General features: G+C 38.5%; 1 protein-coding gene across 2 annotated transcripts in view; it reads right to left on the reverse strand.

Annotated features, from left to right (window-relative positions):
- CSNK1G1 (casein kinase 1 gamma 1) overlaps window positions 1–15,810 on the reverse strand; it is a gene marked incomplete at its 3' end in the record, with an annotated part of 102,407 nt that overhangs the window by 51,716 nt on the left and 34,881 nt on the right. For both annotated transcript variants that reach the window (XM_079699565.1, XM_079699564.1), the window contains exon 3: window positions 12,117–12,186. In XM_079699565.1, coding sequence (XP_079555691.1) covers window positions 12,117–12,186 — 70 coding nt within the window. The remainder of the gene's footprint in view (window positions 1–12,116; window positions 12,187–15,810) is intronic.

Below are 15,810 nucleotides of genomic sequence, written 5' to 3' on the forward strand. Positions count from 1 at the left end.
CACGGGCTCTAGGCTCGCGGTATTCAGCAGTTGTGGCTCACGGGCTCAGTATTTGTGGCTTGTGGGCTCTAGAGTGCAGGCTCAGTAGATGTGGAGCACGGGCTTAGTTGCTCCACGGCATGTGGGATCTTCCCGGACCAGGGATTGAACCTGTGTCCCCTGCATTGGCAGGTGGATTCTTAACCACTGTGCCCCAGGGAAGTCCCGAAATCCTAGAATTTTAAATAAGATACCTGTAAACTAGTATATAGGTGTGAGGTATGATCTGTGACAGCTGGTGGTGGTCTAGTTATTGACTGATTATTAGGTTATCCCAGCAGCTAACTGAACTGAAATATGGTGTTCTGAGAATTATCTTAGGATTTTGAACAAAGCCTCTATACTCAAATTGGGCTACGAAGCTCCTATAGTTGATGGTGCCTCAATACAGGAGACATGACAAACATAGATGGGCCCCAGCAACTTATTCTCTAACATTTTTTATTATCTGCCTAGAACTGTTTTCAATATCTTCAATATTTCAACTGTTTTCCAATCATAATATTCAACTTGACGTTTAACTCATTCTATCCCTTCTATCATCTTATATTTAAATCAGAAAAATTTTTAATGAAAATATATACATAAAAAGACTAAGGGGGGGCTTCCCTGGTGGCGCAGTGGTTAAGAATCCGCCTGCCAATGCAGGGGACACGGGTTCAAGCCCTGGTCCAGGAAGATCCCATATGCCGCAGAGCAACTAAGCCTATGCGCCACAACTACTGAGCCTGTGCTCTAGAGCCCACAACCCACAACTACTGAACCCACGTGCCACAGCTACTGAAGCCTGTGCGCCTAGAGCCTGTTCTCTGCAACAAGAGAAGCCACCGCAATGAGAAGCCTGTGCACCTCAACAAAGAGTAGCCCCGGGCTTCCCTGGTGGCGCAGTGGTTGAGAGTCCGCCTGCTGATGCAGGGGTCGCAGGTTCGTGCCCCGGTCCGGGGGGATCCCACATGCCGCAAAGTGGCTGGGTCCGTGAGCCATGGCCGTTGAGCCTGCGTGTCCGGAGCCTGTGCTCCGCAACGGGAGAGGCCACAGCGGTGAGAGGCCCGCGTACCGCAAAAAAAAAAAAAAAAAAAAAAAAAAAAAAAAGAGTAGCCCCCACTCGCTGCAACTAGAGAAAGGCCGCGCACAGCAACGAAGACCCAACACAGCCAAAAATAAATAAATATTAAAAAAAAAAAAGACTAAGGGGGACTTCCCTGGTGGTGCAGTGGTTAAGAATCTGCCTGCCAATGCAGGGGACATGGGTTTGAGCCCTGGTCCCGGAAGATCCCATATGCCATGGAGCAACTAAGCCCGTGCGCCACAACTACCGAGCCTGCGCTCTTGAGCCCGCGAGCCACAACTACTAAGCCCACATGCCATGACTACTGAAGCCCGCGTGCCTAGAGCCCGTGCTCTGCAACAAGAGAAGCCACCACAATGAGGAGCCCCTGCACCACAACGAAGAGTAGCCCCCACTCGCCACAACTAGAGAAAGCCCACGCACAGCAATGAAGACCCAACGCAGCCAAAAAAAAAAAAAAAAAAGACTAAGGAAGTATACATGAGAATAGTAGTTGTGAGTAGAGAGATTAAATCTTTCTTTTATGTATTTTTCTAAACCTTCAATGATATTAGTTTTCTCCATAACTTAACAAAATAATTTTTTAAGTGAAAAAAAATTTTTCCTTTGGGCAAGCTGCACACAGATAGTTGTAAATTCCTTCTTTAAAGTTACTCTCTTTTGGGACTTCTCTGGTGGTCCAGTGGTTAAGACTCTGTGCTCCCAATGCAGGGGGCCTGGGTTCAATCCTGGTCAGGGAACTAGATCCCACACGCATGCTGCAATGAAGATTCCACATGCCACAACTAAGACCCAGCACAGCCAAATAAATAAATAAATATATTTTTTAAAAAAAGTTACTCTCTTTTTTAGGTAGCATAGTGAGAGATCTAGAGTCCTATCTTTTCTGAACTATAACTGTTGAGAGTGGAGCCAAGCAATAAGTGGACAAATTATGACAACTGTTTCAATGTGATTGTGTCCAAATAATTTTCTACCTGCTGACGGGCCATTTATGTATGAAGATGTGTACTACTACAGCCATTATATTTATGAGAACCACACATAATTCCTACCTTCAAAAGGCTTAAATTCCAGAACTTTTGCCAGGCAGTTCTTGGATGCTCTAAGTTTGTAGGTAATAGTGAATATACATGTCTCTGACTGTACACCAAATCCCTGTAGAAAAAATTTGGAGGACTTCGTTCTAATATCTTGAATTATTCATTCATATCTCTATTCTGCTTCCTTAATACAGTTAATCAAGAATTGCTAGCATAAGCAAATAAAGAAGAGGCTGAGATCTTGAAGAGGAGAGTGTACACATAAAAGAAAGAAGCTGCCACTTAACTTGGTGATCTCACTGCCAGTGAAATCCTGCTGGAAGAGTTTATATACTGAGATTTCATCAATTTGACATTTGTTGAGTCTCTTCTTTGGATTAAGTGATATGCAAATAATACTATAATGAATAAAAGATGCTTCTCACCCTTAAAAAAGCTCACACCCAGGGAACCCTCCTACATTGTTGGTGGGAATGTAAACTGGTGCAGCCACTATGGAAGACAGTATGGAGGTTCCTCAAAAAAACTAAAAATAGAGTTGCCATATGATACAGCAATCCCACTCCTGGGCATATATCTGTAGAAATCTATAATTCGAAAAGATATATGCACCCTAATGTTCAATGAAGCACTATTTACAATAGCCAAGACATGGAAACAACCTAAATGTCCATCAACAGATGAATGGATAAAGAAGACGTGGTGCATATATACAATGGAATATTACTCTGCCATAAAAAAGAATGAAATAATGCCATTTGCGGCAACATGAATGGACCTAGAGATTATCATACTATGTAAAGTAAGTCAGAAAGAGAAAGACAAACACCATATGATATCAATTATATGTGGAAGCTAAAATATGACACAAATTAATTTATCTATGAACAGAAATAGACTCACACAGAGAACATACTTGTGGTTGCCTAGGGGGAGGAGGGTAAGAGAGGGATGGATTGGGAGTTTGGGATTAGCAGATGTAAACTATAATATACAGAATAAACAACAAGGTCCTACTATATAGCACAAGGAACTATATTCAATATCTTGTAATAAACCATAATAGAAAAGAATATGAAAAAGAATGTATAACTGAATCACTTTGCTGTAGAGCAGAAATTAACACACATTGTAAATCAACTATACTTCAATAAAATAAATGGAAAAAAAAAGTTCACAATCCAGCAGCATATTACACTGTGAAAAGTCCACAGAATGAGGGATATGGCTCTCTCTCTGTAAGTTCTCTCATTACAGTGCCTCAAGGGTAGAATGTGGACTTCCCTGGTGGCTCAGTGGTTAAGAATCCTCCGGCCAATGCAGGGGCATGGGTTGGTGTCCTGGTCCGGGAAGATCCCACATGCTGCAGAGCAACTAAGCCCGTGCACCACAACTACTGAGCCTGCGCTCTAGAGCCCACGAGCCACAATTACTGAGCCCGCGTACCTAGAGCCCGTGCTCCACAACAAGAGAAGCCCCGCACCACAATGAGAGTAGCCCCTGCTCGCCACAACTAGAGAAAGCCCATGCGCAGCAACGAAGACCCAACGCAGCCATAAATAAATAAATAAATTTATTTTTTAGAAAAGGGTGGAATATATATAAGGAATAAGGAAGTATTCCTTGCGGTAATTCCTTTTTTTTTTTTTTTGGCTGCACCACTCGGCATGCAGGATAGTTCCCCCACCAGGGATTGAACCCGTGTCCCTTGCATTGGAAGCACGGAGTCTTAACCCCTGGACCACCAGGGAAGTCTCGAGGTAATTCTTATGTTATGCAAACTGAACTAAGTGATAAAAAAGAATAAGGAGTTTTGGTCGCTGCCACGCTAGAGCAGAGATCAGCAAACTATAGCCTTTAGGTCAAATCTGGCCCACCTGCTTTTGCATGATTAGAGAACTAAGAATGGTTTCTACATTTTTAAATATTTGAAAAAAATTTAAAGAATATTTCATAAGTGAAAATTACATAAAATTCAAATTTCAGTGTCCATGAATAAACCTTTATTGGAATATAGCTCATTTGTTTACAAACTGTTTATAGCTATGTTTGTGCTACAAGGACAACAAGAGCTGAATATAGATAACACGAGTTGAATAGTTACAACAAAGACAAGTGGCCCACCAAGCCTAAAATATTTACTATCTGTTCCTTTACACTGTCTGGCTTCCTAAGAAATCTCATCTTCTACACTGGAGCAGAAGGCAGCCCAACCATTTGTATCTTTCATCTTGGGGGGCAATGGCATTCACTAACATTCCCACAGACTACTGTAATAAACCTTACTTGTGATGTTTCAGTAGTTCATCACTAGTAAGACCACTTCCTTTGAGAATTCAGAGATGAATCCAGTTATGGTAAGGACCAAATATTAATGAATCTTTTGGCCTGGTCCTTGCATAGTGGTTTCAATTCCATTTTACAAAACAAAAATAAGTATGGCAATTGGATTTTTTTTTTCTGGGGTTCTTTTCCAGGTAGTACAAGATGGCTGTGGCCAAGTGTCCCCTCCAAACTGGCACGAAAGGCTGTGGAGTTGTAGAAGCAAAAGTGGCCATTCTCACCAAGCAGGCTCATAACTGTATTTCAACACGACCACATTCAGCTCCTCTGAAAAAAACAAACATCTCCCTCAAGATCACAGATGTGATGGGTTCACCAGAGCAGAATTCTGCTCTATTAAGTCAGAGAATGGACTGGGAAATATTAAGTCACTATTGTTTGAGAATCCATCAAAAATTCTTCAAAAATGAAACTGTTATCTCTTCATTCTGATATTTTTCAAAGCTATAAGAAATGTAAATAGGATATTTCCATTTCTACAGGAAAGTTACATCTTTGGTTTCAATGTAAAACAATGCTGCCTTGTGTTTATATAGCACTTCTTCCTTAAGGATTCAAGGTCTTTACAGACATAACCTCATTCATTCCTAGAAGGTCTGCAAACTCAATAAGAAAGAGGAGGTTTCCCGCTACAAAAGAGGAGGTTTCCCGTTACATGAATAAGGAAACTGAGGCATAGCAGGGGCACAAGGTTAATAGTAAGTCACAGAAAAACAGTGGGAAAACTTGGGCTAAACTTTTCTCCTTGCTCCCATTCTTGGCTGTCTCCACTTATGCACACTGCCTATAATTAGAGATGGCAAGTGTCTAAATTTCCAGTTCTCAAAATGTAATTTCAAGACTGCCCATTTATACTAATTAAGATTGGTTTTCCCTGAATTTAGTGGTATATGTCTCCTCTCTCTGTAATACCTCTGGCAGAGAGACTTCTGAAAAACTTATATGTGGCAAGAAAGAATCCAGATTTCACTTTCTTTTACCAAGTTCACTATTTCATTCTTTCTTCTATTGTTATGAAAACTTTCTGCCCAACTGGAGACGAAAACGTTTCTTCTCAATTCCTTAAAGCACTCCTAACTATTGAACATCTAAGCTGACCCATGTTACTTGCTCGAAACTACTCTTGTTGTATGATTCACTTCTATTTTCAGTAAAATCCCCATCTTTCCAGCATCTCTTCAGATGTTCTTATTTTTTATGCTTCCTGTGTTTGCCCAGCCTATTTATAACTTACTCCTAAGGAAGTCCACAACATTATAGGACAGTTTTGCCAATCTCACACTTTCTCGTGATTTTCTTCAGATTTATGCTTTATTTCTCTGTTGAAGTAGAACCATGTTCCTGTTAATTTAACAGTTGCCTAGATTCAAAGCTCTTTTTCTGGTACCAGCCTATACCTCCTATCTTTTTTTTTTTTTTTTTTTTTGCGATATGCGGGCCTCTCACTGTTGTGGCCTCTCCCGTTGCGGAGCACAGGCTCCAGATGTGCAGGCCCAGAGGCCATGGCTCACGGGCCCAGCTGCTCCGCGGCATGTGGGATCCTCCCGGACCGGGGCACGAACCCGTGTCCCCTGCATTGGCAGGCGGACTCTCAACCACTGCGCCACCAGGGAAGCCCCCACCTCCTATCTTTTTTGATGACATATAAAACCACTCCTTCCCAGAAACTTCAAAATTGCAGAGTATGAATACTTCTTTTAAAAATTTTATTGGTGTATAGTTGATTTACAATGTTGTGTTAGTTTCAGGTGTACAGCAGAGTGATTCAGTTATACATATACATATATTCTTTCTTTTTCAGATTATTTTCCCATAAAGGTATTACGGAATATGAATACTTTATTCATAGCATAAAGGTTTCAGTGGGTGAAAATGGCTTGGGTGGGGTAGCTCTGAGCTCCTCAGTTGCACACATGGCACAAGTATTCAACACAAATGATTAATTTACTTTGGAAAGAAATGTTTCAAAACCTAGATCACCCAAGGCTATAAAAGATTTTGGAGGTAACAAAGGCATGAAATTTGGGGGCACCATATGAAACGGGAAATCCTAGTGTTCCACTGGGGGAAAGTTCTGGGGCTTTGCATCAATTAACACTTTAACAACTATGTTCCACTATTCTATTACAATTAGGCAAGGGATAATGGGTAGAAGGTGCCAGGCATCTGGCCTCTGCTCGGTATACACACAAGACAGAAATCTGTACGAAAACACGGGACAAACACATTCCTAGCTCAGGTTTTCCTATTGTATGACCCTGGGTAAGTAAGTTACTAAACTTCCCTGTGCTCAAAATGGGAAAAATGAAATAACCATATGAAGTACCTAGTGGACACTTAAGTTCACTTGCTTTCTCTTTCCAATGAGATTTTTGCCTGGGCTTTGTTACACTGTGAAATTTCAGTAAGTATCTTATTGTCTTTTTAATTTTAAAGATTTTATTTATTTATTTATTGACCTCGCTGTGAGGCTTGCGGGAGTTCCCTGACCAGGGATAGAACCCGTACTCCCTGTAGTGGAAGTGCGGAGTCCTAACCACTGGACCGCCAGGGAATTCCCTTTTGCTGTCTTTAATTTGAGGATTACCATCTCCTTTACAAGAAAGCCAAAGCAGAATAGTCATTAGCAGATTAGAATAGCTGCTGGAAAGCCAGGACATGGCAGATCAGGCTTAGATTGTCTATGATATGATATTTATTCCCAGAGCCCCTGAGAATTTTTCCCAGGTTGCTGGGTGGAAGTAGAATTAAATGTTTAACCAGAGCACGATGAGTTCCTCTACTACCTTTAGGATCTCTCAATACAATTAAGAAGCCTCCAGAAGCAAAGAGATTATTGTACTATCTGTTTATATTATAAATTAGGCCTTTCCAAATACCAAGTGAAGTGATGGGAATTTACCATAACCTACCCTACTACTTTTACTAAAAATGTCAAAGCTATTGTTCAAAACCACTGTTCCTAAGAAACAGCTAACTCTGAGAACAGTAACAGAAGGCAACTTTATTGCTCCTTCTGGCCAAGTCAGAGGCCTCCACCAGATTGTATCACCTGCACTCTGATTTCTGTCTCTAGAATCCTATTTTCTTGCCATTTGCCTATTCACCCCTCCCCCCATCTTCCTTCATTTGCTCCTGCTCTTGCTGACTCATTCCCTCTCCCTTCCTCCCTCTCTCTCCTGCCACTTCAGCTGCATGCCTGGTTCTGGTTTATTCATCTTTTAGTTAACTACCAAACATATACTGACCCCTATTATGTGACCAGTCCCTATCTAGCTATGAACCTTCACGCTTATACTGTCCCTCTCTTATATTTAGGGCTCCTCTCTGTTGAGGCCACTGGTTTTGCCTATCTCTGCCCCAAACCTGTCATCCACATGTCCTGTTCCTGTGTGTTAGGACATAAGCAAAAGTGGGAGGTGTGCTGGATAAAAGATTTGTTGGCTGGGAAATTTAAAAACTGACAATGTATATACTCTCCTAAGTAAAAGGACACTCAGAGCACAGGGAAACCTAAAAACATTCCCATAACAGGAAAATAAGTTTGAGACTTACCCATGGTGACTATAATACAATTAACCCAACACTGATCATTGAAGAAAATGATAAGAAAATAAGAAAGATGGTTAAAACTCACTGGGTGCTTTCATCTGCTGAATGCTAGGCTTACAGTCTTTAATTACCATGATTAAATACTGTTCTTTCTTGTGAAGCTGGCCCATTGTACTAAACAAATACTGAAGCTACCAGGAGGGCAAGCCAGCCCCAGGGAACCCAGAGTCAATCTTTAAGTCCCTTATTTCTAATCTTGTGTACTCAGAACAACCTATACAAAGTTACCTCTGAAAAGAAAAGTATAACTGCGCTCAGTGCCAAAGCGCTTTGTACTGTGAAAAATCATTTCTAATCATTCTCTTCAAAGATAATCATTAACTTTTTAATATATCCATTCAGATATTTTCTGTGCTCATGCGGACATATCTGTATTATATATGTTTTTCTTGTATTACAGAAATATAATCATGCTATACTGTTTTGCAAAACTTTTTACTTAAAAAATATATTGGGGTATCTTTCCATGTTAGTACACAGGGCTCTGCTTTCTTTTTAATAGCTAATTCCGTGGTATAAATATATCACCATTTATTTACCCAGACCCATATTGATGACATTTAGATTACTTTCACACTGTTTTAATTGTTATACAAAGTTAAACTTATCTTACTGAAATTTCTTTCTATAATTTTTGTTCTGGAATCCTTTGGAATAAACTTAATCTATCATTTAATAGATCTTTAAACATTTGAAAATCACCATTGTATCATATGCGGAGTAAATGGCAGAACATATGAAAGAAAAGTTTTGAGTTATACACTCAGGTATCAGAAATCAATAGGAGAAATGCTTTCTTCAAATAAAAACAAGCTAAAAGTCTGACAGCACAAAATGCATGCCTAAATTATGGTCTACGAAGCTGACAGGATATTATACAATGATTAGAAACATGTATCTAATGCAGCATCAAGACAAATGTTACAATGTTCAGTGAATGAAGACATGCAATTGCACGTAAACTGAGATTAACTATGAAATATGTCTGCATATGAAAAAGAGAAATATTCAAATAAAATGTGGCTGAGTTAGGGTGATAAGAACATGGACCACCATCTCCTTTCAAAATATCCTTTAATATTTCATAATTTGGTTTCTACAATAAATGAAAAAAGGAAAAAAAATGAAAGCTTTTAGGAAGACCAAAATCCTCATTCTCAGTTTCAAGACTCTCAAGGCCCTCTTTCTTCCCTGATTATCTTAGAGATAACCTTCATAGTAAATAACCAGGTCTTGAAATTCTTGATGGCAAAGTCACAATCAGCAAAGAAACCTTGAAGTGTGACTGTTCACTAGAGAACATGATGGTATAGAAGGGAAGAAGTTAGAGATCAAACAAGGAAAAGGAGGGACAATCAGGAAGAGCTCCACCTTAAACCATGTTCACAATCATCCAGTACTACCAGTTTTGTTCTATCTACACATGAGTAGAGAACTGGTATGAATTTCCAGATCATACAGTCAGGGCAATGTAGGGGTCAAAAAGCAAGGTAATGAATAAGACTTTTGTACTTAAGGAAAAAATGGTCATATTCTCAAGCCAACAAAGAAGTTCTTATTTTAGGAACTTAAAGTCTCAAGCTCTGGTCACAATAGCTATACCAGTGTCCTTTAAATTCATAATCACTCATTTCTCCCCCCAAATTTCATCCATTTATTTCGTAAGTACTGATTAATTCCTTGAACAAACCTAAGTCACAATGGGCTTTTTTTTCTTTTTAAGTATTCCTTGTCATGATACCCAAATATCTTGCAAATCTTCGGCCTGTGCTGAATAATGACAGACAAAGCACCAGTGAGTAAAAACAATGATTGCATAATTTTGGTTTGTGTGCTTTCAGCGTGAAAGGTTGTTTATTTACAGTGCCACAACATCACCTTGGTTCTGAAGAGAGAAGGGCATATGTGCTCTAGCTGCTCATACATTAACTACTGATGAGTAACATTTGCAGCTGGGAACTTCACTCTAGAAAAATAGAAAGAGAAATGCTTCTGCCTGTAACTTAGGAAGAAGCTCGAGTGTTCATGCTCACACTTATAGGGAGACGTGGTGAAATCTTGTCTACTTTGTCAACTGATCTACTTTCAAAATAAATTTCCTGGCCTCTCGCCTTCTGAGATGGCCCACACTCTGTGGAGTGTGTTTCTCCCAGGGCCATTCTCACCTTTTGAGATGGACCACATTCTGTCTACAAAATGTGTATCTCTAAATAAATCCACTTCTTACCTATCATAAATAAATAAATAAATAAATAAATAATTTCCCTTTTTTAGCCATCCCCAGGGAATATTTTTCTTAATAACTTGGCAAAAATCTAAAACTCATGCTTACCAAATCTTCCTAAGTTCCTTCTGTCACCAGAATTCTTCCCAGCTTCCTATTATGTGAAAGAACTATGTAGGGCCCTGAGATACATTTGAGACACCAGGGTGAAGAAGGCACAAGCCTGTTCTTAAGGAGCTTATAGTAGTCTTATGGAAGGGGCAGGGGGGATATGCAGTTATAATTTAAAAAGTCAATATGTAATCATCAGTAACAGAATTAGGACTGAAAAGCATCCGAATACTTAGTAATAATGGGATAAAATAAGATGACACTTAGGAGGTTCTGGTGATCAAAATCAATTATATAACCAGAAAAATTCAGAAAGCCTTAGTTGATGGCAGCTTATGTAAAAAAGACATAAAGGTTTCAACTGAGTAGAACTCCATAGATGCATAAAAGTCAACTATGTAAAATGGCTGTTAAAATAGCTAACCTAAATTAATAGAACTATTGTGTCCAGATCAAGGAAGATAATAATCCCACTGCCTCCAATCCAGTTACTGGTGCTGTTTTATGAGGCTCATTTAAGAGGAACATCACAAAACCAGGAGTGTGTGAGTGTGTACATTCATGCTTCCTCGTGGAGCAATGACAGTGAAGTATCTGTTAATCACATAATGCAAAAAACTGAAGGAATTGAAGACACGTATCTTAAAAGAAGACTTGCAGGTGAGCAGTGGAGGGGCAGCATATAACAGCTGAGATGAATGCATTTGAGCTGTCTGCAAGAACTCATGTCAGGTTCAATGAAAGACAAATGCTCATCCTGGCCTCCCTAGGTTATGACTATGGCTGATTATTGCCATGGTCAGGGTATAAGATGACTTGAATAACACCCAGTGGCTCTTATATAATTGTATATATTTTAGGAAGTGAAACTCAAATTCCTTCAACAGTACCTTCAATAATGGTACTTGAAATAGAAACTATGTTTCAGTCATTCACAAAAAACTGTCATATTGAAGAAGCATAAAGCAGAGGAATGTCTATTAATGTCAAATAATTAAACTAGCACTGAAGGATTTCATCTTCTGCAATAGGAATCCTATGGGTTCAACCTCCTTAGGGTTGGTAACATTTGTTCAGTCAATATATTTTTCTGCAAGCCAGTAAGATATTTCAGAAATTTGACCTTTTTGGTAAAAAAACAGGAATGTTTTTAAAAATTATAAACTTAATTTTAAAAAAATCCTCAGAGGTCATAGGTTATTACAATCATATAGATAGGTCTTCCAAATTAATGAGAACAACAAAGTGACAGTGTTAAGGTATTTCAGAAGATATATTTTAGTAGTATGCCTTTAAAATGGATATAAAGTCTCAATGTGGTAAAAACATCTTGAAAATTACCAACACCTCCTCCTTTCTTTCTGTACACACAAAGGAATGAAAAGAGAATGAATAAACTACTAAAAAGCAAAAACCATACCATGTGTATTTCAGGTGGATGAAAGCATTCACAGGTTGGTTTGTGGACAGGCATGGTAGCATAGACCCCCAATCAACTCAACTGCCCTTCTAGATGCCAGAGAGTAAGTAGCTTTTTAGCTGACTATGTGTATTTACCTATCCAGCAAGTAGGGGAGATACGTGGCCTGGCAAAAAGGGTAGACAAGAAAATTTACATATGTTAGGGCTTCCAGCTAAGCTATATGCTGAATAAATGGAGGAAACATTGACTTACCTGCACTGCCGAGCTGTTTATAAAACCTGTACTCTAAATGAAGTTGTGGAGCACGTGATTTTATTGGTTCCTGAAACCCAAGAAGAGAAATTGTGATCAGATTTAGACAGATTTTTCATTCCTAGGTTTTCAGAGTAAACCAGGGCTAAGACCACTTAATATTTTAGAGATGATATTCAGATATAATAGCATTTTCTTACCACAATTTCTCTTTGAAAGCACATCTAGGGGAAGATGAAGCTGAATTATATACAATCCCTGCCATGGATATTTAAAAAAAATACTCTGTATGAGACATCACTCAAGGATAGCTCTCTCACCATGAAGTATTTTTCTGAAATATATTCTCCTAGGAAACCAGGTGCCAAATCTTTTAATTAAATACCAGCAAGTATTTCCTTCTTGTTTTATTATGAATTTCGGGTAGTAAATGGTTTTATTATTTATAGAAAAATGATATATGCTCAGGAAAAAAATTTCATATACACAAAAATTAGAAAGAAAGTAAAAATAATCTGAGATCCTATCATTTAAAAGAAAAGCACTATTAACATTTTGGTGAATGTTCTTCCAAATATTGATTTATACATATATTTATATATAATATAGACTCAAAAATGTATTTTAAATAAATGAGAGCATACTATATTTGGTGTTCTATGTCTTTAAATTCAACATGTGATGATGACATCATTCCATAACAGTAAGTAAAACTATATATTATTATGTGTGTGTGTGTGCGTGTGTGTGTGTACATACACACAAACCTTAACTTTTGGACATGTGAACTGCTTTCAGTTTTCAATATTACGAATAAAGCTGTAGGAACAGTGTTATGTATATTTATTTTTACACTTTAGAGAATTAAAGACTGTAAATGCAACTAAGATATGTAACTTGTAACTTTAATTAATACAGTGTTCAAGTTTTTAAAAATAGAGTTTTCTAAAGATCCCAAAGATAAAGCAGCCATACAAGCACACTTTGCTCTCTACCAAACTTCAAGAATTGGCTGGCTAATCATTCTGAATTGACAGTATATCAGGCAACTAGTTAACAAGAAAATCAAACATTACCCTGAAAGGTACATCTGTATATCCATTAGGATGGTTAATATCAAAAAACACAGAAAATAGCAAGTGTTGGTAAGGATGTGGAAAAATTGGAACCCTTGTGCACTGCTGGTGGGAATGTAAAATGGTGCAGCTACTGTGGAAGACAGTACAGCAATTTCTCAAAAAATTAAATATAAAAGTACCATATGATCCAGCAATTCCACTTCTGGATATACACCTAAAAGAACTGAAAACTCAGGCTTCCCTGGTGGCGCAGTGGTTGAGAGTCCGCATGCAGATGCAGGGGACACGGGTTCATGCCCCGGTCCGGGAAGATCCCACATGCTGCGGAGCGGCTAGGCCCGTGAGCCATGGCCACTGAGCCTGCGCGTCTGGAGCCTGTACTCCGCAAAGGGAGAGGCCCCAACAGTGAGAGGCCCGCCTACCTCAAAAAAAAAAAAAAAAAAAAGAACTGAAAACTCAGACTCAAAATGATATATGTAGACCCATGTTTGTTGCACTATAATTCGCAATAGTCAAAAGGTGGAAGCGACCCAAGTATCTATCAACAAATGGATGGATAAATAAAATGTGGTTACATTTTGTTCCATATGTGTGATGGCATATTATTTAGCCATAAAAAGGAAGGACATTCTGACACATGCTACAAAATGTATGAACCTCGGGGATGGTATGTTAAGTGAAATAAGCCAGACCCAAAAGGACAAACACTGCATGATTCTACTTATATTAGGTACCTAGAATAGTCAAATTCATAGACAGAAAGTTGAATGGTGGTTGCCAGGAGCTGGGGGGAGAGGGGAATGCTGTTGGTGTTTAATGAGTACAGAATTTTAGTTGAGGGAGGTGAAAAAAAAGTTCTAGAGATGGATGATAGTGATGGGTGCACACCAATGTGAATGTACTTAATGCCACTGAACTGTACAACTAAAAATGGTTAAAATGGTAAATTTGAGAATCAATTCCTTATCAGATATATGATTTTCAAATATTTTCTCCCATTCCATGGGTTATCTTTTCACTCTGTTCAGAGTCCTCTGATGCACAAAAGTTTTTGATAAAGTCCAACCTATCTATCTTTTCTTACTGTGCGTTTTTGTGTTATATCCAAGAAATCACTGCCAAATCTAACGTTATGAAGATTTTCCCCTAAGTTTTCTTCTAAGATATTTATAGTTTTGGCTCTTATGTTTAGGCCTTTGACCCATTTTGAGTTAATTTTTGTGTATGATGTAAAAGGTCTCACTTCACTGCATGTGGATCTCCAGTTTTCCCAACACCATTTGTTGAAAAAAACTGTCCTCTCCCCATTGAATGGTTACTTGTCCTATTTTTAATATAGGCTCAAAGGAAGGAGAGCTCCACAGCTTCCCTTATTAATTCATGCTGGTGTTTAACAAGTTTCATGGTTTAGAAGGTCTTTATATGTAACTGCAATCTCCCTTACTGAAAGTTTAGCCTATTTCTCTTATATTCTCAATAACAAAGACAAAACAGCTCCCGAATAACCTGTGAATACTATAACAGCTATCTTCAAATAACAAAGCTATTCAGTCATTTCTTAAACTTCCTTTATTCAGGCAAAGTAATTTCAATTTTTTTAACCTTTTCTTACTGGTCCCATTTTTTAGTTATTTGATCACCCCTGAAGGCTCTTCCTGAACCCACTTGAAGTTTTCTGCATTTTTCTTAAAATATAGAATCCACAAATCACAGAATCAGAACTTTCCTTGAAGTTATCTAGTCTACACCTTTGCTCCTAGGAAGGTTTTATCTAAATCAATTCAGGTAGGCTAGAATACTTCAAAGCCCTAAGGAGCTCTATGAAAGAACCCATACCCTTCTCTGATTGCAAAATCAGCAAGCATCAGAGTTGGCCTTCAAGTTTCTCAAGATTCTTGTATTCCAAAAAAATTTATTTAAGACTATACTGTAGAGTCACTTCCTTATTCATTTATCTCTTCAGCTACAGAGTCTCCATTCAGGTTTTAGATCTTCTAATATATCACCATCAAAGCAGCCAATTTCAGAATTTGTCTTTTAGCAAAATCATTAATAATTCACAAGAAACCAAGAGAGACAGTGATGACAAATTGATATGGAACCAGAGGTTGATCTAAACACTAGAAAGAGGAGTGTTCTTTCCGGAGAAACAGTCTTGAATTCTGACAAACCACAAGAGTCAATGAATTTTAAAAAACACAGATCCTTCTTCAAACTAATACCTTCAAACTTCATACTGGAAACATTAATAGGAAATATTCAATCTGATCTTGGGTAAATAAGTTAACATTAAAAAAAGCAATATCTCTTTAGAGTTATAGGGCTAAAAGTGGGTGTACACATCACATATATTCAGACATGAGAGGCTTTTTATCACAGATGGAAGGACTTACATCCTTCAGCCAACCCCTTCAGCACGTAGTCGTAGCCTGCTCAACCAACTGGAGCTTCAAGTGCTCTTCTGAAAGCACTATGAATAAAGGACACTGCAAACAATCTATAAGATTGTAAAAGGCAGTAGGATTAGCAGCATGGAGAGAAAACTTTTTAAACAACTGTTAGAAAACCTCTGTTAAAAAGAACCCCAGCTTCCCTGGTGGCGCAGTGGTTGAGAG

This window comes from Hyperoodon ampullatus, assembly GCF_949752795.1.
Source record: "Hyperoodon ampullatus genome assembly, chromosome: 3".
In the NCBI taxonomy this organism is placed as follows: Eukaryota; Metazoa; Chordata; class Mammalia; order Artiodactyla; family Ziphiidae; genus Hyperoodon; species Hyperoodon ampullatus.